General features: G+C 40.3%; 1 protein-coding gene across 9 annotated transcripts; it reads left to right on the top strand.

The window, feature by feature from the left end:
- The first annotated feature begins 6 nt into the window (after positions 1 to 6).
- ZBTB21 (zinc finger and BTB domain containing 21) lies at positions 7 to 12,917 on the top strand. Of its 9 annotated transcripts, XM_019621008.2 has the most exons (7): positions 7 to 1,113; positions 4,999 to 5,141; positions 5,875 to 5,959; positions 6,271 to 6,372; positions 8,110 to 8,343; positions 8,488 to 8,689; positions 9,019 to 12,917. In XM_019621008.2, exon 7 carries the CDS (start codon positions 9,032 to 9,034, stop codon positions 12,200 to 12,202), a length of 3,171 nt encoding a protein of 1,056 aa, XP_019476553.1. In that variant the 5' UTR covers positions 7 to 1,113; positions 4,999 to 5,141; positions 5,875 to 5,959; positions 6,271 to 6,372; positions 8,110 to 8,343; positions 8,488 to 8,689; positions 9,019 to 9,031; the 3' UTR covers positions 12,203 to 12,917. The 9 variants fall into 9 exon arrangements, with proteins under 9 accessions (XP_019476553.1, XP_019476551.1, XP_010722190.1 ...); XM_019621006.2 differs by lacking the exons at positions 8,110 to 8,343; positions 8,488 to 8,689 and having other exon boundaries at positions 7 to 517; positions 910 to 1,113; XM_010723888.3 differs by lacking the exons at positions 8,110 to 8,343; positions 8,488 to 8,689 and having other exon boundaries at positions 9,019 to 11,926; positions 12,068 to 12,917.
- The last annotated feature ends 13,160 nt before the right edge of the window (positions 12,918 to 26,077 follow it).

Raw genomic sequence — 26,077 nt, 5'->3', positions numbered from 1 at the left:
CGTCAGGGGCCAGTTGGCAGCCTGAGGGGAGGAGCGGGGCGGTGCGGCGGGCAGGTGCCACCTGTGGTGTGGAGAGCTGCTGCAGAGCTGAAACGGGGATTCCCTCTAGGCTGCGAATTTCAGGGTGGGAAGGAGTTCGTGGGGCCAGCCTTAATGCACGTCCGAATTTCTCTTTAGTGTAGCTCTCGTTATTTGTCCCGATTCGATGTGGATCAGGTGAAATATCAAAGCTCTGAAACACTTCCATCTACACGCCTTATTTTGGCGAGGGAGGACATACTGTGGAACTTCAACAAGCAGTGTACAAGCAGTTCTTAATAACTAAACGGCACTCTTCTGAAAGCTGTCCTGTTCTTGGGGGAGTGCAGTGGGAGGGGTTGGTGTAGATATGTAGATATGACATTGTGTTGAATTACATGATCTCACTTTTTTTTTTTCCCCAAGTACAGTGAAGCTCTTGCAGTTAAGATACTGTTGGAGTTTTCATCCTTAAAGCAATATTACCGTGGAAATACAGGTTGTGGGTTTTTTTTAATACATTTTTATATAACAATGCTTTCGATATGACATCAGGAGTAGTAAATCTGTATCATAGATAAAAGAGAGCTCTGTGTTATATCTGTTTTGTCTAAAGGCTGCTAGTTACTGTGTTCTGTTCTTACTTTGCTCAAACTGACAAACTAACTGCTTTGACTAAAATTTTCCACCAGCCTTATGATATTCTTGAGGGGGGGAGGAACTCCTGAGCAAACCTTAGCAACTGTTTTTATAAACCTTGTTTGCAAAACACAAATGATGTGGCTATCTCTCCCTAATAGGATCTAGCATACTTCTCTCTCTGAATCTGTTATTACATTCTGTCATGAGTGTTGTCTTCTCAGAAGAACATGTGGTGTTTTCTTCCTATAGAAAATCCATTCAGGATGGCTAGATGTGAGCATTTAAAGAATTTACGTGTCCCTCAGTGAGGACTTGCGGGGAAATTTCACAGCCTTTGGAGACTTCAGCTGTGGGGATGTGTGCCAGAAGAGAGTTTATCAAGAGTCTCTCCAGCTGTGGGCTTCCCAGAACCTGCTGGATCCAAGGTCACCCCTGTGGATGAAAATTAAAGGGGTGACTGTATATTTTTTTCCAGTGTGTTCTTGCTCTTCCACTAATTTCAACATTGCCTTTGATCCAAATCGGGAATCAAGTCATTATGAGTTAGGCGCTTTATTTAAACACTTAGCGTAACTTATCTTTTAGTACATCCAGAGAAGCTGTGGTGCCCCTTCCTGGAGGCGCTCAAGGCCAGGTTGGATGGGGCCATGGGCAGCCTGAGCTGGTGGGGGGCAGCCCTGCCCATGGCAGAGGTTGGGGTGGGTTGGCTTCGAGGTCTCTTCCAACACAAGCCATTCTATGATATTAGCAATTAATGCAGAAAAATGCAGGCATTTGTAAGAAGCTCCAGAAGTCATGCGTGCTATACGTTTAATTGTACATAAAGATAATAAATTAGACCACTTGTGTCCCCTCTCTTGTGTGGATCCCCAGAAGCTTAATATTGCTAAGACGTGGTGTTTTCTGGGCTCATCTTTTGTGTGTATGCAACGCTGGAGAATACTTGTAGAGAATTAAACAGCTGATGCTCTGATCATTTTGTCAGCAGTGGCTGGCTCTGCTTCCCTTACGGTTAGTTGCTGTCAAGCAGAGACATGCCATCGTTTGTGTTTGAATGGACAACTTTACAGAAAGCCATTGTGCTTCATTGAAGTTGTTTGTTTTTGAACTTCAGTAGCTGTGAAGCAGTTACCATTTAAAAACATCAAGTAATTTCCATTTCTAGTTTTCCAGGTTTTGAAAGCTGTTCTGTCTGCAAAGTAATGATGATCCCGTTTGTTAATGAGTGTGGTCATACGGGGGGTAGGGAGGAGCTGGGTGGAGGAAGTGGAGCTGTAACCACCACACAGTTTGTGTTGCACTGGGAGGTGCAGAGCTGTGAGTCATAGGCCATAGTTGCAGCTGTTTTCAGCTTTCTGTTAAAATTGTCAAGTTTAGAGCAAGTGAACTGCTTCCTAATGAACGCTGCTACACTGAATGGTCAGAGAACCTTAGAAAAGTTGGCTTCTTCATATCTTGCCCTTTATTAACAGTGGCTGAAAGGAGTTTTCTTTGGGTCACTTCAGTGAGTGAAAGATACCTGCACTCTGAATCTTGAAAATTACCAAGTTGTTCACTTGGCAATTTTCTAGTTTTAGTGCACGCTTCAGCTATTAGAGTAGTTCAGCATGCTTTGGATTAAGGTTTTTTTACTCCTATACTTTTATTCTTGCACAGACATTAGTGTAAAAAATTACAGGGAATAATCTTACACAGGTTCCCATCCAAAATATACTATGCCAGGAAGAAGCGTCTTTATATTAAGAGAAATATTTCTATGATTATGATTGTGGTTTGTCATTTTCACTATGCCAGCAGATTTGAAAGCAGTATGTAAGTAGAATTTTATTGTGTATTAGACTAGTTAAAGAAAGAGTAGCTCATACAGCAAAGCAGGTGACCAAATACTATTCAACTTGCTAAGTATATCTCAGCATTACCAATAAAATAATAAATTCAACTTTTAGGAAGAATGCAGCCGTACAGATTTGGTGTGCATTTCCCCTTCTTCAAATTCTTGATTTCATGCATCTCTAATTTAAAAAGAAAAAAAAAGGAGGGAGTAGGGGGGGGGAGTCTTTTGAAATATTGCTGGGGATAGCTTTTTGTTCAGAGATTGTAGTGTACATTCTGCCATCAAATCCTGGGGCTTTTCCCATGGGATTTTGATGGCAGTGTTAAGAAACTTGAAAGAATGAAAACTGAAGACCTCCTTAGGAAAAAGGATTTTAAAATGCATTGATTTTTATTTGCAGCAGTCTAGATGATGAGTTGCGTATCTTGCAGTTGAGGTACTGAGGCCAGGACAAATATCGTATCAAACCATGGCTAATCTTCACGAACTCTTCCAAGAAGAATGAGAAGAGCTCCCAGCCAGCACGCATTCCTGCCCTCTCCCTTACATCCCGTAGTTGTGCAATGTCCTGGTGAGCTGAATCAGCTTGCCGAGCTGACAGTGAACTTCTCTGTCCTTAGAGGGGGAGGAGGTGCGGACTGATCCCTTCAATCTCTGATTAGATTGGACTGAGACTAAGGTGAAATCACACCCTTAAATGCTGCTTGTTTGTAAACAAGAATGTGAAAGGCATTGTGGTGGTACTCAGAGACTTTGTAACTTGGAGCTGTTTTGAGTGTCAGTTGGCAAAGTTCAGATGGGTCTGATCTGAATGTGAAAAACAGTTTCTGATTCCTGAGCATCTAATCTGTGTTAGGATAGTTGCTAGTCTGTCTGTAGTGGAGGGCAAAATAAAGAGACTGCAATAGTACAGAATTTCTTCTTTTCCTTTCATTAAATTTCTGCTTCTTTTGGTGCATGTGTGTGTCAAATAGTTTGAAATTATTATATCAGTTTAACGCATAAATATATTTCTCTCCTGATTTTTATGCTTGTCTTCCGAAATCTCCTGGCTGCCGATCTACTGGAAATGAAAAGATCTGTCTTCATGGACTTTTCAGTGTTGATTGCAGTGGAGAAAACAACAGTAGCAGTCAAAATCACATTTTTCAAAATCCAGAAGGACAAAATCCCCAAACTTGCAGCAAGAAATCACTTAAATATTTACTTAGAAAAACAATTACAGGGGTGCAGACAATCTGTAGGCTCAAAGCTTTTACTTCAAGTTTTAGTTAAGTGTCTGAAAAGGCATTTGACAAGCTGTAGTCAAGCTCAAATAATAAAATCCAGCACAGGATACTCAAGTAGAAGTTTAAGCGACGTAGGTTTCTTTTGCATCCGGTCTCTTGATTGATAATGAGGCTTCTTTCCACTTTGGGTCCGAAGCAGTACATGAGCAATCAAAGCACTCATGGCCAGGCACAACTTGCCTGTGCTTCCCTGGTGACACCACAGGAAGCCTCTTGTGTTCCGAGACAGGGCCTCACCATTCTTATCTCTCTGCATTTTGGTGGGTTTCCCCCCACCGCAGTTATACATGTATTTCCCTTTCAGAATCACTGTTAAGTCTCTCTCATTTCTGTCTCCTCTGTGAGCATTTCTTCTTTTCCTGCATTTTCTTGTTCTAACTGCAGTTTCTGTCAGCCCTGGCACATTCTTGCTGCAGCACTGTGTCCTCAGGTGTTTTGGAACAGTCTTTCCTTACCTGCACCCCCAGGACGCTATTGATGTGGCTTTAGCTGACAGTTACGCGGTTATAATGGAAGTCAGCAGGCAACAGCAATGTCTTATGTATTTACAAGTATTAGTTGTTGTGATCAACTTTTTCATACATCTGCCTGATTCTATTTGTAAAGTTTCAGCCTGAGTGACTTCATTGCTTCTGAAAGTGAAGTTTCAGATGGCAAAGCAGATAGACTTGCTGACAAAGAACAGGCGGTTTCACTGCTTCTCTTACAGCAGCTCTGATGCATCTGACCTCTGCACGAGCTGATTAAGTTTCTCACCTCTAAATTAGCACATATATAAAAAGTTGGGTTGATTTATTTTTTTTTTTCCTGCCTCATTTTTGGGAGCTGAATCAACCTAGTGGGTGGTCACATGAGCAACTGAGCCGGTATAAGGTAGAGGACCCCAGGGCTGGAGCAGGAGGTGTGAGAATAAGGGACAGAGGACGGAAGGGGATCTCACATTGTGATGGCAGGGAGCTGGTGAGAATCAATGAACTGCTGTGCTAAAGAGAAAGATTCTTCACTTGTGAAGAGCTTTTGTGAGTAGAGACTTCCTTTTTTTTTTTTTCCAGTCATTTGAAATAGTGGAGATATCTTTTTCTGTCCTTGTTCAAAATAATAACTTTGCTCTTATTATAATATTGTGTCAAATGTGGTATTTCAGCCTCTGGAGGCTGATATCAGTAGAGGGCTGTTGAAGATTTGACAATAAAATTTCTTCCTCATCTCCCAAAGGTGCTCCTGCTGCACCTCCCTCTTCTGGATTTGGAGCCTCGCTCTCACTGTTCTTCCTGAGGACCAGTAGCACGTAACACCAGAGCACAGACAGTGAGAGATCTGGCGCACTCTGTCTCCTTGACATCACATCAGGGGACAAAGTAGGAAATAGCTTTGTTTCTAGCTGGTACTGAAAGCAGTTGGAAAAATTGGTTGAAAAAAAAAAAAAAAAAAAAAAACAAACCACAGATTATCAGGAAAGGGCTTAGGTAGTTAGTGACAAAATAATTTTCAGCCGAGGAAGTATGATTCCTCAAACACCTGGAATCAAATCTGTTGTTTACACACAGTCAGGCATGCCATTTGTAAAGGGGTTGAGTGCTGTCAGCCTTACATCAGCTTTACTGGCAAACTGCTGTAAGAATCTCTTGTCTTCCCAGAGCTGTTCCGTTCCCACAGTTTGCCTTCTCTTCAGTTATGCCAATGCAATTGTTCCTGGGATTGAGCTTTACTATGAGAAATGAGCAGCATTTGAAAAGAAATATTTGTTCTCTATGTATTGTCTGACCTGTTCTGTAATGCAGACCTGCAAATATTTATTCTAGCGCAGCTGCAGTTGTGACTGGCAGCATGCAGATAGGATGAACCAAGGGGAGAAGAAAACTCTGATTAACTTTGTTACCAAGAACTGTTCATGCAGTAAAACTTTAATATGCTGTGCTTTTACACTAGTAATCTTGTGGGTTTTTTGTTTTATTTTTTTAAATCTGTGTTAAAAGGCTTTCTGATGGCCTGTGTAAAGGTGTTAAAATGGTTCTGCATTTGTTTTTTTGGTTCTGAATTTGTTTTTTAACATACCATAACTTGTTTTATTTCTGACCATTGTGTTTAAAGGCTATGGAGCTGAAAGTCAAGCACTAGAAGTAGGAAAGACCAGGATTAAAGCTGCCTTTGCAGGATTAATTTGGTCCCCTGCCAGGTGTGTACGTTGCAGCCTTGGTTACTGTTAAAGTGCCAGTTGCACCAAAGAGGTCTGCCTCTTCTAGTGCGCAGAAGAAGCTGTGCTCTGCGAATGAAATGGAGGATTGTGCTAGGATGCTTATCTCTGTCTTGTGTAATGTAGTGTGTTCAACATGTCCTACGACTAAGGAGGAGTATATAGGAAGAAAAATGGGGGGCTGTTGGATTCCGTTTTAGATCTGTGAATTTTATACCAATCTGTAGAAATAGTATTACTGTGTTATGATGAATAAAGGAACACATAGTAACTGCACGGTGTTTATTCTTCAGGTGTCTTACAGAACACTCAAGGCCTGGGTAAAGCAGATTAAAATGAAAGGTTTGAAAATACTTCAGAACATTTGACCGTCTCCTACCCAGCGTGTCCTTGAGGTATGGGTTCAGCTGCAACTTTTAGTAGGTGTTTTTACCATTATATTTTAGTTCAAGTTTCCTTCAGAAATACATTGTTGTTTTGTTATCTCTGTAGACTATTTAATTTGCAACACAGACAAATCATATGAGTGTGAAAACTTTGTTTAAGATGAAAATAAAGGGAAAAATGCATTCCTGGAGCACTTGCTAATAACGTTTCAAGTGTTAACGGGTGCGCAGACCTCCAAGCTGGACTAGGGCCATTCAGACACCACTTTACATTGCAGAGGTGTCCAAAAAATAGCTCACACCCCAGATGGTACTTTTAAGTCAAACATAAAAAATAGAGCAAAACAGATGGATTTCTCACATTCATAGAAGCGTAACTGTTCTATCTTTTTAGAGAGAGTAGTGGAGGCATTATACATTTATAACTATTTGAGGTGAATTAAGGATAAATTAGTGTTAGTGAAATAATGCTGCAAGGCACTGGAGCACTCAACTGAGAGGCAGATCTAAAGAGGAAACAGAATTTTGCTTTTGCCCTGATACCATGAACTCATCTGGTAATTTTAGCTGTAAAAGTGGTAGCAGTGGTATCTTAGTCCTGTGATATGACCAGTGTCCTGAGACACTGTATCCAGCATACTTTAAGTCACCTTCTCAGCATTACCAATTTAGACTTCAATCAATTCCTGTGATTGAAGCCCATTGGTTGCAAGTTTTCTCATTTAATAATTACAGGATTATAGCTTCTTAATTTTTTATTTTGATAAAATTGTCAGCTTTCATTGAGAATTGACAAATAGTGAAACCTTTTTGTTATGGTAGCATATATCATATGTAAGTATTTTAAGTCTCTTAAATCAGCTGCATAAAGAATAGCTTTTAACAGACACATCATTTACTTGTTTTTCATCACCGTAGAGGAAGGTAGTTAAAAATTTATACTGCAGGTTGTCTTAAACAGAATTGTAGGAGTGTCCATGGCAACAAAATAAAATTGGATATTCCTGATTTTTGTGCGTGTGTACATGTGCACCAATAGATAAAATTCAATTTATATGACAGAAGTTGTTTGCTCAAACTAGTTTAAAACCTGTTTGTCTTCCCTTGTTAAAACCTAGCCAAGAGAAGCCTGTTGAATTATGGAGACATTGTACAGTACAGAGTAGGCTGTGTTTTGAAGCAGTGTGGGGGTTTCTGCACTGCAGTTTAATTTGTGCTTATTGCACTCTTGGATGCATCTGGGACTAACTGTAGGTTATGGGCATGAAGTCCACATATAAGCTAATGAATAAGATGGAGAATTCAGTTTACTGATTTTTTTTTTCTAGCAGGAACAAAGTACTGCACGGATAGTTCAGTTAAAATTATGAAATTTCCAAGAAACCAAATCCTGTTAGTGCAGGTCTAAGAATTAATACATATTTCATAGTTAGAAGTGTATGCACGTTAGCGCTCATTAAATATAAGCAGACATAATGAATTAGCCTAGATTATAGGTGATAATTCTGCCAGTATTAATGCCCTTTTCATCACTTCTAAAAAAAAAACAACTAAAACCTTTTAATTTGTTTAGTTAGCAGGAGACTGTCAGGGTTGCTTAACCTTAAAAAGTGACTTAGTGTAACTAACTTCAGGTGTGTGTCCTTGCTTTGGCGGGGATAGAGTTAATTTTCTTCATGGTGGCTGGTATGGTGCTGTGTTTGGATTTAGGATGAAAATAATGTTGATAGCACACTGTTGTTGTAGTTGTTGCTGAGCAGTGCCTACACAGAGCCAAGGACATTTCAGCTCCTCGCGCTGCCCGGCCAGCAAAGAGCTGAGGGTGCACAGGGAGCTGGGAGGGAACAGAACCAGGACAGCTGACTCTGGCCCACGTGGATGTCCCATAACACGTGGCGTCACGTTGAACAACAAAACTGAGGGAGCTGGCCAGGGGGACTGCTGCTTCTCGGGAACTGGCTGGGCGTCAGTCAGCTGGTGGTGAGCAATTGCACTGTGCATCACTTGCTGTCTTCTTTTTTTTTTGTTCTTTCTTTTTTTTTTTTTCTCTTTCCCTTTCAACCTCTTCTGCCCTTATCTGTCTTTATCTTAACTAAGGAGCTCTCGCATTTTTACCTTTTTCAGTTCTCCCCCATCCCATGGCAGGGGAGTAAGCGAGTGTCTATGTGGTACTTAGCTGCCTGTTGAGCTAAACCACAACAGTATCTGATTCAAAAGTTTATTGAAGTAATTGCCAAGATAGATCTTCTTAAAGCTAAACTTGAGAAAAAGATGATCAACTGAAGTCATTAAATGGAATTCCTTCATGTGGACAGCTATACTGCAGGTAGAAAACACAATACCACCCCAATTCCCCAATTAAATGTGATATTTTTAGTGTAAGATCAACTGAAAGTATTTGAAAGTGTTCTTTAGCATGAGCTGCTTCTAATGCCTGTACATCTGCTGAAGTGAAACAATGTTATGTTAAATGCCATACCTTTGCTCCAAACAAGCTGTTTTCTTCAGTAGCATTGATGGTCATTTAGCTTGTTTATGAAGTACAGAGAGTTTAGGTTCATTTACATTATCTCTAACAACTGTCTACATAAAGCAATGTAGTTTTTTTTCTTATTGTGTTAATAAGAAAATAATTCTTATTATGTTCTTTTTCAGGAACATCAGAATCATGGAGGGGCTCTTGCATTACATAAATCCAGCACATGCCATTTCACTTCTAAGCGCACTGAATGAGGAGCGTCTAAAGGGACAGCTATGTGATGTTGTTCTTATAGTAGGAGATCAGAAATTTCGAGCTCATAAAAACGTTCTAGCTGCCAGCAGCGAATATTTCCAGACTCTGTTCACAAATAAGGAGAATGAGTCTCAGTCAGTGTTTCAACTCGACTTTTGTGAACCAGATGCTTTTGATAATGTGTTAAACTACATTTATTCTTCATCCTTGTTCATAGAGAAAGGCAGTCTTGCAGCTGTGCAAGAACTGGGCTACAGCCTTGGAATATCCTTTCTTACAAACATTATTTCTAAGAGCCCTCAAGCTCCTTTTCCATCTTGCCCCATTAAGAAGATACTGTATCAAGATGAAGATGAAAGTAGTTCTCAGAAGAGGAGTGTCATTGTCTGTCAGAACAGAAGCGAAGCACAAGGAAAGAGTGTAAATCAAACACAGCATGATTTAAGCCATACTTCTAAACCTTTACCCTCTGCTGCTATCAAAACTAGCATTAGACCACAAGTAGCAAAGCCAGCTGAAACCCTTCACAATTTATCACTGACTGAAAGGAGATGGCTGAAAGAAAACCCTGGGAGCTATACCAAGTTTCACGAAGCTTCTGGAACTGCAGAGGATCAGAGCAGAGGTGGTTTAGTGAAAAGGAACACAGTGTTGCCTCAAATACCTTTAGCAGAGAAAGAAATTGCAAGTGATGAACCAGGAAGCAGTAGTCAGCTTTTAAGAGGAAAGGCTGCAGAGTTATTAAAAAGACCACGTCCGCCAGTCTTATCTCTGCGTGGCTCATCAGAATCTGCGTTTTTGTTACGAGAGGCAGGAAAAGGAAATGGTCAAGGTGAAGATAGGAATTTGTTGTACTACTCGAAGTTAGGACTAGTAATCCCATCTAGTGGATCTGGTCCTGAAAACCAAAGCATTGACAGAAGTGGTCCACTTGTAAAAAGTCTCCTTCGAAGGTCACTGTCTATGGACAGCCAGGTTCCTATTTATTCACCTTCTGTTGACCTAAAACCTTCACAGGTATCATCTTCCTCCTCACCAGGAACTACTGATTCCCAGAAGATATTTAATGTTGCATCTCAAAAGTCATGCTTGAAAGAGTCATCGGAGAAGTTAATCTTAGACGAAAAGCCACAGGTAATGCACCCACATCGCCTTAGGTCCTTCAGTGCCTCTCAGACAACTGATAGGGAAGTTTCTTCCCCTCTCACAGAGGTGCGAATAAAAACCGAACCTAGCAGTCCACTTTCAGATCCATCTGAAATAATAAGAGTTACAGTGGGCGACGCATCAGTATCTACAAATAAAGACTTTCCTTTTAAAACTGAGGATGATCATAAGGAACCAAGTGAACTTCCAGCAAAAAGGAGATTTCAAGCCGATAGAAGGCTACCATTCAAAAAACTCAAGGTGAATGAAGAGGGTTCTCCTGAATCGGAAGAAAACTTCGAGGAAGGCTCAAGCCCTACGCACCTTGATGCTGATTTTGCCGATTCTGATGTCAGTAAAGATGAATACAGTGAAATGGAAGAAGCAAGACCAAATAAAAAATTTAAATGCAAACACTGCCTTAAAATTTTCAGGTCAACAGCAGGTCTTCATCGTCACGTTAACATGTATCATAATCCAGAAAAGCCCTATGCTTGTGACATATGCCACAAGAGATTTCACACAAATTTCAAAGTGTGGACACACTGCCAGACACAACATGGAATTGTCAAGAATCCCTCACCAGCTTCCAGTTCTCATGCTGTTTTGGATGAAAAATTCCAAAGAAAACTGATTGATATAGTGAGAGAGAGAGAAATTAAAAAAGCTCTAATAGTTAAACTAAGACGTGGCAAGCAAGGTTTTCAGGGACAATCTACTTCACAAGCACAACAAGTCATCAAAAGGAATTTAAGATCAAGAACCAAAGGAGCCTATATTTGTTTCTACTGTGGAAAAGCTTATCGTTTCCTCTCGCAGTTCAAACAACATATAAAAATGCATCCAGGGGAAAAACCAATTGGAGGAAATAAGGTTCCTAAGCAGAAAGACCATATTCATATTGAAAGTCCTGTAGAAAACAAGGAAGTTTATCAGTGCCGTCTCTGTAATGCTAAGCTCTCTTCACTTATTGAACAGGGAAATCATGAGCGACTCTGTAGAAACGCTACTGTCTGTCCTTACTGCAGCCTTAGATTTTCATCCCCAGAGCTGAAGCATGAGCATGAAAGCAAGTGTGAATACAAGAAGCTTACTTGTCTTGAGTGTATGCGCACCTTCAAATCATCCTTTAGTATTTGGCGTCATCAAGTTGAAGTTCACAATCAGAACACGATGGCTCCATCAGAGAACTTTTCTTTACCTATCCTGGATCACAATGGAGACATAACTAGTTCATCAAGATTGCCTCCTCAATCAGAATCCAATAAAATAAACAATTTTGCTGTAAAGGAAGACGGAGTATTCAGTGACTCATCAGAACAGATTAATTTTGATTCTGAAGATTCCTCTTGTCTGCCTGAAGACTTAAGTGTTTCCAAGCAGTTTAAAATTCAAATCAAGGAAGAGCCTGCAGACGACGTAGAGGATGAGGTCACTGAGACAAGCAGAGAACCAAAGGAAGTAGTTTCCAACAAAGATGCCGGTTTGTGGCCCTGTGAAAAGTGTGGGAAGATTTTCACTGTACGCAAACAACTGGAGCGTCACCAAGAGCTCTTATGCTCTGTGAAGCCGTTTATTTGTCACGTGTGCAACAAGGCCTTCCGAACCAATTTCCGGCTGTGGAGTCACTTCCAGTCCCACATGTCGCAGGCTGCAGAGGAGTCCACAAATAAGGAGCCTGAGGTATGTCCACCAGCTAATTCCCCATCACCACCACCTTTACCTCCGCCCCCGCCACTACCCAAAATCCAGCCTTTGGAGCCTGATAGTCCAACGGGCTTGTCTGAAAGCTCCACTACTACTGAAAAATTATTTGTACCGCAGGAGTCAGATACGCTCTTCTATCATGCTCCACCACTCTCAGCAATCACGTTCAAAAGGCAGTACATGTGTAAACTCTGTCACAGGACTTTCAAGACAGCTTTTAGTCTTTGGAGCCATGAGCAGACACACAATTAGCTTTCAGAGATACCTTGAAAAGCTGATTTGATGGAGGCTGTTTTCAGGATCTCGGATGTATGCCGTGTAAACTTGAAATTTAAGAGGATCAAAACAACAGCGATGACAGAAGATTCTGAATTTGTGATGCTGCTTGAATTTGGAGATTAAGGTAAACTAACTTTGTTAGTAGGTAGAAAGCTGGGTAATTAAAGATAATATGGACTGGGATCTAATAGTAACAGAATAATTTTGATTTCATTTAACACTGAAATGCGATCGCATCTGGATTCTATGCATGGATCTTCATCCTGTGATGTTGGTGTGTGCGTGTGTATTATATATAGAGTTATATATTAAATGGAAGAGCAACAAAAATTTGGATTCTAACTGTGAGTTTATAGTGGTGAAATACTGTAACCAACTTCATTGTTTGTTGTGTTTTGTTTTTTGTTTTTCTTAAAGAAAGCAACACAGAAGCTCCATATAAATAGCTGCCATGCACTTGCAGTTAGAGAGGAAGTGGATGGAGTGTCTTAATGTATTGACTTAGGTCTTAGAGATCTTTAGCAATAACGAATAAACCTCACGTTTCAGTAATCCCGATATTATTGGATACGAATGTTTGATATTTTAAGGGAACATAAAATTGTTTTGTTGTTATATGGAACTTGTGCAAATTAAAGTAGAATTTAAAATCAGCAATATTATTAATAAGATTTTATATTAAAAAAAATAAGCAGCAAGCCTGCTTTCAGCCATTTAATTATAAGTTTCTAAGGAGGAGTGGGGGGAGGGGTACATCGCTTTATATAACGTCCCAAAGACTAATTTACTATGAATATTTCAGTAACTAAAGTCATTATATTGACAGCCATCATAATGCAAATGTTACTGTTTGTAATAAGAACTAAGATTGAATGGATGTCGGATAAGTTTCATAATTTTGTTTCCGCTATTTGTACAACTGTTTGTAATTCTAACTGCAAAGGAATGTATAAGTATTAAGGAGAAAAAAAAAAAAAAGAGCTCGGTAAGGGATAGAAGATGACTTGTGTTCCTACACTCAGTGATAAGCTTGGCCATGAGTACAAAGATAAGTTTTAACATAAAGTAAAAATGTAAATATTTATATAGACATCTGTATAAATGAAGAAGTATGTATTTGAAATTTGTATTAAGCGTGCATATCCAGCTCAGAGCAGAGGAAAAACCATCACATTGCTATCACTGTATTTTATGAATACAATGCTTAGTATATTTCTTTCTGCTGCTTTCTATCCTTTGTGGTACTGTATTGCAGTTTTCTTATCTGTTGAAAATCATGAGAATAATGTGCTGCAGACACTTTGTGCAGTTCCATTATTTTACCACAAGTCACAACTGGAGCATTTAGTAAAAGTCGAATCATAGATACTTACCAGAAACTACAGCAAGGGTCCAAAATCACTTTGTTCAAGGAAATGTTTACCCAGAAGTTGTGGTAAATTAAATGAAAAATTGTTCTGCTGGAATTTAAACTTCATGGAGTAGTGCAATGAACAGTGAGAACATCAGTGATGAAAATGGTATTTATGATTCTGACTGACTTTACTCTGGAAGTTGAGGGACTGAGGTTGCAATCCACACTATTTAGTCAGAGCCCAATCTTTGCTCACTGAGAAGAGCAAGAGTTTGGTCACCAGTTTCAGTGGGAACAAGAGTGAGGCTTTCATTCTATTTAGCTCTAATAGTGCTTTTTTTCCCCAGCATCCTACACTCAAAGTTAGAAAGTATTGCTTGCTCGTACCAGCAAAAATAAAGCACCTGTGTAACTCTTCAGGATCTGAGGACGAGCACCCTCATTTAGGCACACACGGGAAAAGATTTTTCTCAATTGAAGTCCAAGTGTGCCACTGTTAGTTTTCTCCTAACAGAATTTTTTAGTGTTTTTTCCTTCAATTCAGTTTAAAAATATAGGCTCAGTGTGGACCACCGACTTTCCTTTTTTAGCTACCAAAAAAAAAAAAGCAGTGTTATTTTCAAGCCTCTCAGTTCATTTTTTGATGGAAATATAAAATTGTTGCTAAACATTCTTTTTATTCTCTTCCAGGCAAACTTGATCACAACTTAGTCATGTTAACCTGTCACTATCAGTTAGGTTCTTAAAAAACCTGATAAGATTAAATTTTTTTCTTACAAGAAAACTCAAATGTTTACTAAGATTAAATTTATTTCTTACAAGAAAACTCAAATGCTTACTGCACTTAAGTAACCTGATTTAACAAAATGCGAAAAACGTATGGACTTGCTAGGTATGCTTTAAATGTACTTAAGAAATGTGTGCATAGAAAATATGAAGATGTTCTTGCAAACTGATACCTAAGTTTTCATCAGTTATTTCTCTTCCCAACAGCATAGTAGTTTATATCCAGCCTTTCAAAAATCAGGGTACTTTCCAAAAGAAAATGGTAACTAGTCAACTATGTTACAGTCATTGAACTTCCAACTGGGTATCTGATACATGGTGTGATGATTAAAAAAAAACCCACACTTAAAATCAAAACCTCACACAATATCTTTAAGAAACGACCTTCTTCCTAGCACGCTATGTATTATATTTAAAAAGAAAAAAAGTTGGGTCTAAATAGCTTCTTCCTAAGCGTTTCTTCAGATTTTCTTAAGTCTCTTTTTAACTTTAAGCGTGTTCTGTGTTTAGTTTTGTTTTTAAATTCAGTTCCTGCTTTGTAAGGAATTAAGGATATCTGAAGTTTAAATATGAGATGTTTATATAGTAGTTCTGGTTTTCTATTAGCTTTTATACAGTACCTTAAAAAAACCCTTGATAGAAGTGTTTATTTTGGAGGATACGGAATAAATATGCTTCCACTTATATAACTTTAATATATGTTTAAAAAGTTAAATTATGGAAAAAATGTTAGCTGTTTGTTTATAAATATCTTCTGAAGAGTGTCTAGCTTGGCCACAGCCAAAATAAAAGGCAAATTTATTGATACAAAAACCTGTCCTCATCATATTTTGTTTAATTTTGTAATTGTGTGCTGAAGTGATGCAAATATAGAGCTCTTGCTAAATACAAAAAGGGTTTTTTTCCTTTAAACTTGTGACAGGAATGTGCAGATGTTTTAATATATATAGATTAGAATTTTTACTTCTTTTTGGTTGTTGTTTTTTTTTTTAATATAGTTTGTCAGATAAATCTCAGCGATCTATACTGCTTCAGTGGAAGTACAGTGAAAACTTCTGTTGCATTTAAGAAAGCAGGGTTGAGCCATAAAATGTATTTTGGTTTGGGACTTATTTTCCTTTGAGGCACTGTGTTGGCAAAGGTCTCAGCATGTGATTAAGTTCCAATGAGATCAGTCTTAACATTTTTTTTAAAAAACATGCTTAGGTTTTTTGATAAATTGGGACCATGGTCACCCACTGAAAGTGAGAGATGACATATGGGTTTATTTTTTATGTTCTAGAATGAAAAGTTAAATGAGTTTTCCTCTGCATAAAAATGGCATGTACACCTAAAATATAATTCTGCAGTCTTATAAAAATGAAGGACATCAACCAGTAAGAATCTACCTGAACTGCTGTAAGACCTTTTGATATGGTCCCCCACGACACTCTTGCCACTAAAGTGAAGAGGTATATATTTAAGGGTTTGACTGTTTGATAGGTAAAGAAATGGCTGGATGGCCATGTGCAAAGAGTTATAGTCAACAGCTCATTGTCCAAGTGTAAGCCAGAAACAAGTGGTGTCCCCTGAGGGTCCATATTGGGATCAATACTATATAGTATCTTCACGGATAGTGGGATTTCACAGGGATAGTGGAGTTGAGTGCACCCTCTGCAAGTTTGTGTATGATGCGAAGCTACTCAGCTTATTTGGTTGATAATTTAAGAGGGAAGAGACGCCATCAATGGGGTCCTTGATAGGTTTGAGGAGTAGGCCCCCTCGTGAAGTTCAACAAGCCAAGAGCAAGGTCCTGCATTTGAGTCAAGGCAGTTTTCAATTTCAGCATAGATTGAGTGATGACTGGATTGAGAGCAGCTCTGAGAAGAAGGACTTAAGGGTTCTAGTAGATGAAAAGCTTGACACGAGCTAGCAGTGGGCACTTACGGCCCAGAAAGCCAACTGCATCTTGGGCTTCATCACAAGATGGCTGACCAGCAGGGCAAAGGAGGAGATTGTCTCCCTCTGCTCTGCCCTTTTGAGGTCCCACTTGCAGCACTGCATTCAGCTCTGGGACCCCCAGAACAAAAGATACATGGAGCTCTTGGAGCAGGTCCAGGGGAGGCTACATGGATGATTAAAGGGCTGAAGTGCTTTTCATGTGAAGGCAGGCCAAAGGTGGTGGGCTTGTTCCATCTGGAGAAGGCTCCAGGGAAACCTCCTTGCAGCCTTCCACGATTTAAAGGGGACCTACAAGAAAGCTGGAGAGGGACTGTTTATGAGGCAACATAGCGATAGGACAAGGGGAAGGAACCTTAAACTAAAAGATGAATGATTTAGATTAGATACTAAGAAAAATTTCTTGCTCAGAGGGCAGTAAGGCACTGGCACAGGCTGCCCAGAGAAGCTGTGGATGCTCCATCCCTGGCACTGTTCTGGGCAGGTTGGATGGGGCTTTGGGCAACCTGGTCTAATGGGAAGTGTCTCTGACCACAGCAGGGGGTTTGGAACCAGGTCTTCATAGTCCCTTCCAACTCAAAACATTCTATGATGCTATGATACTTCTTGTATTTTATTATATTTTATTTCGCATAAGGAGAATAGAAACATCCTGACAGCTGAGAAGATAACCTACTGAAGGAGCAGGTGACACTAGACTTTTTCTCACGTCTTCCAGAGTGGAGATGTAGCCTTATCTGTGAACCAAAACACACAGCTGTAAGATTTGCTCCTGCATTTCCTATATAAGCAAGCATTCTGGTGGCATCCAGTAGAATACATTTTGTTTTATTTTGCTACCTTTTTCCCCCCAAATAGCATGTGCAGGTTTGCTCTGAGGTTACACGTACTCTGTTTTTGTTCCAAACTTCAAGTAATAAAACTAGAAGCTCCACACATGGGATAAGGACAGACTTATGTCGAACTTCTTGGCACTAACAGTGAGGGTGCAAATATCTGGCATGAGCCTGTAGTCTGGCGTGTGCCTATACTGTTCAAAAAAATTGTTTACATTTTCCTACCAGAAGATTTAGATAAAAATCACAGTAAAGTTAGGATTTTTTCAATGTTGCTGTTGATTAATCAGTGTTAATTTTTTTTAATTATTTTTTTTTGTTAAACACAGCCTGATAGTATTTTTAATGTCATTGATTCTTGTTTATTTAAAACAACTTGTGAAAAACTGTACTATAACTGTTGTACATAAAGGGACACTATCAAGAGAAAGAGTGTATGCTATAAATATATTAAAAATACTTGGTATGAATAAATTCAAAGAAAACCTGAGCTAACACTTGAGCTTGTTAGGCATGAAGATAGCTATTAAAGGCATTTTCCTAAATTGTTGCAAAGGTGCCAGAAAAATAGATCTGAATTCTGTGGGTGGAGCTCGCTTTCATGTTGCTTTTTCTCTAACCCAGAATAAAGGACTTGATCTATTTTTCCTTTGTTGTTTCTTTCAGTGATACGTGGTACCTTTTCAAGATGCACGCTTCTCACTACTGCAGCGCGTTTAATTAAAGCATGTGTGTAAAAGCAGGGGAAAAAAATCTTTTTGCAGAATACGCATAAAGTACACATTTTAAAGCTTATTCTTGACAGTGTCCCTTTTTAAAAAGCAGGAAAATGGAATCACTTGTAGTATTTGGGTGCGGGGAGATAGTTTGATGCAGTTTCTAGAAGTTGGAATTATCCAATATATTTGCTATGGAATTTTCCAATTCGTTACACAGAATCACTTGTCATTTAAACTGTTATAGAGGTAAGGCAAAAGAAGCTGTTTTTTTAATCCTGTATACCTTACAGTTGTTGTATATCAATTCGATACAACAGTATTGGATTGTAATTAAGAATGGGTTTTTACTTTTTTAGGACAGAGACTTAATAGCTTAGGGTAACTTTTTCTTTAACGCAATGTAAATCCATTGCTGCTTTGTACAACTTTTTCTACTGTATGTTTTCTTTACTTAGAACTTGACTAAGAAATGTTGGCGTCCAATAAACTTACACTTTCTTTCTTTGGAATTACTGTGTTTTCTACTGAAATCTCTTGGCAAAATGTGATGTTATTGTGCATGCCATTGTGTCTGTGGGATGAGAATTTTGTTTACAAAAGAGCTTCTTTTGATCCATTTGCTGAAAGTAAATGATAGTTTTTACATTACCGAAATAATGGCTCTTTGTTTTAGTAAGTGCCCCTGCAAATGTTTTATTGGAAAATACAAGGAAGCCAACTGCTCTAGAAAGTCTGATAAGTGCTTAAGCAGTGCTCATGTTCTGCTTCCTCCTCAATCAGTGATTCAAATAGGATTTATGGAAGCAAGGTGACATCAACTGAGTGTCTCTTTCATCTAAAACCGAGTTGAACCAGAGTTCAGAGCTTGAACATACACTGGCAGGAATGCTTGTGGTATTTCGCAGTGCTGTCATCAAAGCAGTTTTCCTCCATGTGTTTCCTTCTCCAAAAACTGTGGATGAGAGTGCAGTATGTGGATCCAGAAAATTATATTTTTGAGGAACAGCATTCCTCTCTTCAAAGTAGCAGAGACCTATGTTTGGAAACTCTTAGGGCTGTTTTCTGAATTTTCTCCATTCCCTGTCTTCTGTCCTTCACCGTTTTCCATTTATGCACTGATGAATTTAAATCACATTTAATACAAAGAGCCACGGTCTCAAAAGAGTTAATCTTTAACATCTTTCCTTCGTGGGTGGGAAGGGTGAGGCTTGCAGTGAGAGCATGTGCCTAGCAGTTATCTGATATTTTCACCTGTGTGTATGTGGTCTTGTTGGAGGTTGGGAGGGGCAGTGGGTGAGGTGGAAAGCTCTGGAAGAGCTGAAGTATGGGGTCCATCAAATACTAAAAATGAAGGGTTGAAAGGACTCTCCAGAGTCAAGAGGATTTCTGCCTTTGATAATCCCCTTTGATAATCTCTGTGAAAACAGAGGCAAAGAGCTGCTGGCCTGTTCATCCACGGAGCACCATCCTGTGTGTCAGAAAGTGAGCAAACTGTGGAAACAGTGGGGAGAGCTGCTGTCTGACCCATTCAGAGAGGGTAAGTTGCTGGGTGCTTGGCTCCCCCTTCTTTCTGCATAAGGAACTAACCTCCAGGGTTTATTTGGAACCAGTCAAGATCTACACACTGTCCCCCCTCTGTTACTTCTACTAACATCTGCTTAGACGTTTCACGGAAGATGTCTGGTTTGGAGAACGTAGAACCTCTGTTTGACATGAAAGTCAAGAAGAAAGCCAAAATGATAAAAAGTTACTGATGATGTATTGAATTTTGTGCCTGTTTTCAGGCACAACAGAAGATAACCTCATGGTTATCTTCTGTTCTAATTCCAATGGTGTATTTCTAAGACAATTGCTCTGCAGACATATCCAGCACCTTTTTCTTACTCTTATTACTCATAGGACATTTCCTGTTATCACCCTTTTCTTATTTCCAAACGCTGGATACATTTTATTGTTAGACCCACATGGATAATGTTTCTACTTCCAGTTCTGAAATGCTCTGGCAATAGAAAATTTCAAGGTGTTGGCTGCAATGAAGCAACACACACAACTCTCCTCTTCTGTTTGCATGTGTTGAAGGAGTACATGAAAAGCAAAGCTAGCTTCTTTTTTTGACATTGTCTCTGCAGTTTTAATACAACACTCAACAATATCTTAATGCTGTGTCATTTAGAACCTAGAGTGGATACGGCTCTTCAAGTCATGGAGCCTCGGCTGCATGCGTTAGTTTAAGCTGATACTTGAGGGCACAGGCTCTTAACTAGCAACATACACACTGAAGGGTGCCTGAAGCCAATGAAGCTGTTTAATATGAAGCAGTGATGAGGCAGTGTAGCCTGGTGGGATTACTAGCATCCAGGCATGCTTCTGCTGGAAGGAAGAGACTGTGCTGGAGGTTTGCAGACACCACTGGCGGGTGTCTATAGGAACAAAGGGCAAGGAGCAGAGGTGGGAGAGAGAAGGATGACAACAGCAGATCACGAGATGCAGAAGAGAGCTCACTGTGGCCCTATTGAAAACAAGAAATTGGCCTCAGTTCTAAGGTGTCATTTGTGGTGAATGGCTCCTTGGCTCCTGCCTTTTCTTTATTTCCTTAATGAACAGCTAGGAGTCCCTAGGGTTTGACACCTCCTAACCCTTTTTGGTTGATGAGAAACTGCATTCATTCCTTTAAGTTATAAAGTCTATCAAAGAGCTTATGCAAGAAAGAGTTTCCAAAAGATTGTATAATCGTAATACTTCCCCTACAATATTGCATTGGAGGAAGTCTGAATTCTTTTAAAACAAGCTTTAAAATCTAAACACCCTGAGAACATCCCCAGGCATGGCACCTAAACCCGTGGAGATACATTAGCAATTTCTCCACCTTACCACCAGTGCCTGTGGGTCCTGAAAAGATGTGGATCTAAAACCAGAGTAGGATGTACAGAGCAGTAAACACAGTTCTGTTGGCCACCATCCCCCTTTTTCCTTTCACAGGTGGCTAGTCCTTGCCTTCAAGCACATCACTGGCTGTGTGGGGCACCCTGTGTGTAGTTCAGTTAGTGTCAGGGCAGTTACCACTGCTCTGCCGGTAAAGGGAAAGGTAAAGCCTTCCTCTTTGCATGGCAGCCCAGGGCAGCAATAGCAAGGCAGCTGCTGTTTGCTGCTGCCTCCTCTTCGCTCATCAGTCAGCTGCAGCTAAATGCCACCAGAAGGAAACTTAGCTTTGTTAGACCACTTGTTTCATCATCAGAAGAAACACAACTGAAGCATACAAATGCTTTTTTAAAAGGAATAACAAATATGAAAAACAGCAAACTCACCATTACAGAATCACACCATAAGTAAGTCTGGGGAATAATTACTGATAGACATAATGACTTTTGAAATTAGATAGCTTTTTGGGAAGTATAATACAGTTCAGGAGGCTCAGGAGGAGAATTGAGTCTTAGTTTTGCGGAAACAGTCTTATAATCTATTACATGCCTCTAACTCTGTATGGGCACTAGGAGGAGCCAGAAACTAAAGACTGCAACATCACACCCAGCGAAAGAGCCCCACCAGAACACACCACACAGAGGACTCTCCCTCTATAGATGTATGTTTGTACATAAAAGCGTGAATATGTTTAAAATTGGCTCTGTTGCACGGCAATTGCTGAGTTTGGAGAAAATTCCTTCTTTGGTCAAATACTTTATATTTAGACTTTCATCTAAAAGCCATCCTCTTCAGTACTTTTTCCACTAACCAAAACATTTTCTGCTCAAGTGACATCTGGGAGTGGAGAGATGAAGTGCATTTCCAGACTCTTCTGTCTTTGTCCCCCATTGGGACTGCCAAGATAGATGCCAGTTTACCTCAATGGCTTCTGCAGTGCAGCCAGTTCTCTGAGAAAATACAAGGGAATGAGTTATAATTTAACATCTATTATGATAATGTATACTCAACACACTTGCACAAAAAGTGAACTCATGAATGAAGATATATATATATATTTTTCCCTTAGAATCATAAAATATCCTGAGGTGAAAGGGGACCCACAAGGATCGAGACCAACTCCTGGCTCCACACCCAGCGTAAAGAGCGGTGCCGAAAAGCTCCTTATACTCCAGTCCCTCACCTTTGCCTATGCCATACTCATAGCATCCTCATACACGAGCGTTGTGCAGCTGAGGTCAACCATCGCCTTCTGTGAGGCAGCTCACGGTGCTGTAAGCGAGCTCAGCCATCTCCCACCGACTGAGCCGGAGCTTCCCGGCCTCCGGTACTACTGGCGCTCTCTGGTGGATGGAATGTAATTGGCTCCAGCAGACGAAAATAAAGAAGAAAACTAAAAAGCTGACGGCGTGTTTTAGTTTATAGAAGGTCAGGATGCTTTCATAGAATCATAGAATCGTTAAGAAAGACAACTAAGATCATCTCGTCCAACTTTACTGCTGCATCGTAGTAAACATCTTTCTGAAGGGTCAACATAATAGGAAAACAATACTCTCAGAAATACCTTTCCTTCTTTTACTGAATCTCCAGGTACAAATAGTAGGAGAAAGGATTGGCAATTTGAGGTACGATGACTGTCATCCACCTTTGCTCCTTTTACAGAGTCATGATCACTCTGGTACAGACTATGTACCCAGATGCTGGATGATCGGAAGGTGCAACCCCACAAAGAAAAGTGGTTATAATACAATAAAATTATAAGAGTCTTCTACAAGTAATGGAGGAAATACTTAAGCTTTGATGAATAAAGCAGGCCAGTGCCATTATTTTGGTGTTTTTTCTCCACACATCTAGGCCCAACCATATCTCAACCTCCAAAGATCACATAGAATTGTATGAGTTGGAAGGAATACTTAAAGGTCATCTGGTCCAACTCCACTGTAATGAACAGGGACAACTACATCAGAGCCCTGCCATCCTGGCCTTGAGTGTCTCCAAGGATGGGGCATCCACCTCCTCCTTGGGCAACCTGTGCCAGTGCCTCACTGTCCTTATTGTAAAATACCTTTATCCTTATATACAACCTAAATCTCCCCTCTCAGTGTGAAACCATTCCTCCTTGCCCTATCACCATTCTTTGAGGGTGAATGGTTTCCAAAGAAAGGACAAATATCCAAAATGTACCAAGTTGGTTCCATCATTGGCTTTACAGCTTTGCTTTATATCTGAACACATATATTGAAAGGAATTAGGTTTGGTCAAAAAATAACATTGTGACCATTTTGTTTTGAAACGTAGCCAATTTGCTAACAGTTACATTTAATGGGACATGGCTGGTTTTTTCAATTTTTTATTTTTGGGACTATACCTGTATATTAATAACATATGTAATAACGAATCTATAAAAGCAATTTCCTGATTAAATGAAAAACTCAGCTCCTGGCACTATGCCTTCTTAAGCACTTAGGAGATTTAGGTATTTGGGCAAAGAAGAACTAAATGACCTAAATGAAGTCTTTCTACTGAGGTCAGAGTGGAAATATTACAGAGCAGAGATTGGTAAGCATCAATACATAATAGATAGATTGGGTATCTCCTGATCTCACAAAAGAACCAAAAATAAGAATAATTAGTCAAACTGAAGTTCTAATGATGTCACCATCTCATAGCCCTTCTGTATGGAGCATGACTCCTTTATTAAGAAGAGGATGTTCTCTGTAGGTCAAGAGGTATAAGGAGCTGTTCCCAGACAACTGCTAGCCATGCTCCCATGCTAGCACCTAGCTATTAAAGCTTGTTTAGTCACACTTCCTTTGGTTGCAGACTGTTGACCATCTTCCAGCAAGGCTTCCCTGGGCATTTCACCCCATCCTTGTCCCAGCCCTTTGCACAACCATCACTCTTTCTCAGAGAGCTGTCACAAAGCAGGGGAAATATTTCTAGTATCTCAAGCCACGCGAGACAAAACAGCTGAATCTCACCTTGAAGAAGGATGCAGAAAGCAGAATGGAGAGTACAAGTAAGGGTAGGTCAAAATGCATAGTGAAAAAATGCTAGTGAGCTCATCTAGCTTTAGGATTGTGTTTCTCCTTGCCTACAACCATTGAGCAGACTTGCCAGGTTCAGGCCTGTCACCCATCCCTGGCACAGCTGGTAGAAGTGTGGGAGAGAGGTTGAAATGCTACATGTGAAAGGGATGATGGTCTCCTTTATAAGAGACCAAGCAATCTGTCCAGAGGTCATATTTCATATGTGAAAATGGATGGCCTACCTCTCTTAGTGGAGCTGTCAGTGGAAAGCATGAAGTGCTCTCATTTCAGGCTGACTGCTGGGCTAGCAAAATCTCCTAAGGAAGACATGGTTATAAGCATGTCACAGTGAGAATGGTATCCCACCACGTCCTGGGTTGCTGGAAAAAAGCTTTGCTGGGCAATGTGCGGCTTTGCCAAATAAGCTCCTCTTATACTTGTATTGCCCTGACAAAACCCTTTGCTTCACATTTCATGTTAGACTGCAAGAGGAGCCTTATTTGAATCTTTTCTTTCTTACATCTGTGTAAAAATAATCTAGAGCTCAGAGACAGAGAATTAGTGGGAACTTTGAATTGTTTTTATCCCTGTCGTGTAAGTTTATGGCAGTTGTGTAAGTGGACATTTAATTGCAGTAATTGAGCCTACAGTTTTGGTGGTGTTTTTTGATTGTTTTTGGTTGTGTTTTTGTGTGTGTGCATGTTTTTGGTTTTTGTTGTTGTTGTTTGGTTTGTGGGTTGGGTTTTATTTGTTGTCTTTTTTTGTTGTTGTTCTACTTACAGATTTAAAAATGAGATTGATGAAAAGAACGATGATCTCATCTGCCCTCTGCTTACATCTGCACCACAGGACTCAGGGTCACCTTCCAGGTCCTCCATCTGAGTGCACACACTGCTGTGCCCCAGACTAAGGCAGGGCAGGACCTTGGCATGTACCATTCCCACCTTTCCCCATGCTAGGCCCTAACCACCGTTCCTTCCACCTGCAGCAGACCTGGAAATTTCAAACAAGTAGTCAAGCTCCTAAGATACTGCCCTTATTCTGTCTGCGGGAGGAAAACAGCATCTCTGGAAAGCCAGATGTATGGTGAATCCAGCAGGTAAGACATATTATTGTTGCTCATCTGCTTGAGGTAATTTTACTAGAAACCTGTTCTATGTAGGCGGTTTTCTTCTTGCATTTCTAACAAAGTAAGCGAATTCATACCTCAAAGGACCAAAATTGGATATGTGAGGGAACTGTGATGAACGATGCCTTTATAACTCTCTTTTTCCAGAATTCTTGTACGATCGGGAAAAGGGTCTGCACCAGAGGGTGGTGGGCATGGAACGGGCTGCCCAGGACAGTGCTCTCAGATGTAGGGTTTGAGTTTTGGATGTTGCTGTGCGGAACCAGGAGCTGGATTCAATCACCCTTGAGGGTTCCTTCCTGCTCAGAATATTCTGTGATTCTATGATCAACTCTTTATCATTCTTACATGCTTCCCATTATTTCAAGCTTGTTTTGACATAATCACTAACAAAGATGTGTACTTTCTAATTAAAAGGAAAGCTGGGATTTGGAAAATACAAGGCTTGATTAATAGAAAGCCTAGTAGCAAGTCAAAATCACAGTTCCCAGCTTCAAAGTACAACTAATTACTTCACTAATCACATCCCCAAAGCTATACTTTGATGAGTACGATTCCGGATGCTCAGAGAAGGCTATTCCAAGTTCACCAATACATGGAAAGGAACGTAATTAAATATTAGCTAATGCATAGCTTTGCTATAGTTTCAAAGTAAAAAATGTAAAGTATTTCTAATAACAAGATAGAGTCTGGTGAATCTCTTACATGGGAAGATAGAGCCAGGGTCTTTTGAGAACTGGAGCACTGGGGCTCCCCCTCAGCAGCACTGCTGTGTTGTGTGGATGATGGAGTTCTGGCACAGGCTGCCCAGAGCCTGTGTGCTCTTCTCCTTGGAGACTTTCAAACCCCAACGGGACGTGGGGCTGGGCATCCTGCTCTGGGTGTCCCTGCTGGAGCCGGGGTTGGCCCAGATAGACCCAGAGGCCTCTTCCAGCCCCAACCGTGCGGTGCCTCTGTACTGTATTCCCGTTTTCCTCCAGCCTTTGCTTCTAGCTGTGAATCTGCTTGAAAGCGCCGAGTAAACAAGCTCTTGCCGTCAGGTCTGCCCGCATGCTCCCCTTCTGCACCCCGACATCCGCGGGCAGGCATCGGGCAGGTGAAGCCGTCCCCTGCGGCGCGAGACCAGCTCCGGGCCGGG

This window comes from Meleagris gallopavo, chromosome 1, assembly GCF_000146605.3.
Source record: "Meleagris gallopavo isolate NT-WF06-2002-E0010 breed Aviagen turkey brand Nicholas breeding stock chromosome 1, Turkey_5.1, whole genome shotgun sequence".
NCBI lineage: Eukaryota > Metazoa > Chordata > Aves > Galliformes > Phasianidae > Meleagris > Meleagris gallopavo.
The sequence above is the reverse complement of the archived record's forward strand: the minus strand, read 5'-3'. Positions and strand labels throughout refer to the sequence as shown.

Coding starts and splice junctions, on each gene's coding strand:
- ZBTB21 (XM_019621006.2), top strand. CDS start 9,032: ATGGAGGGGCTCTTGCATTACATAAATCCAGCACATGCCATTTCACTT.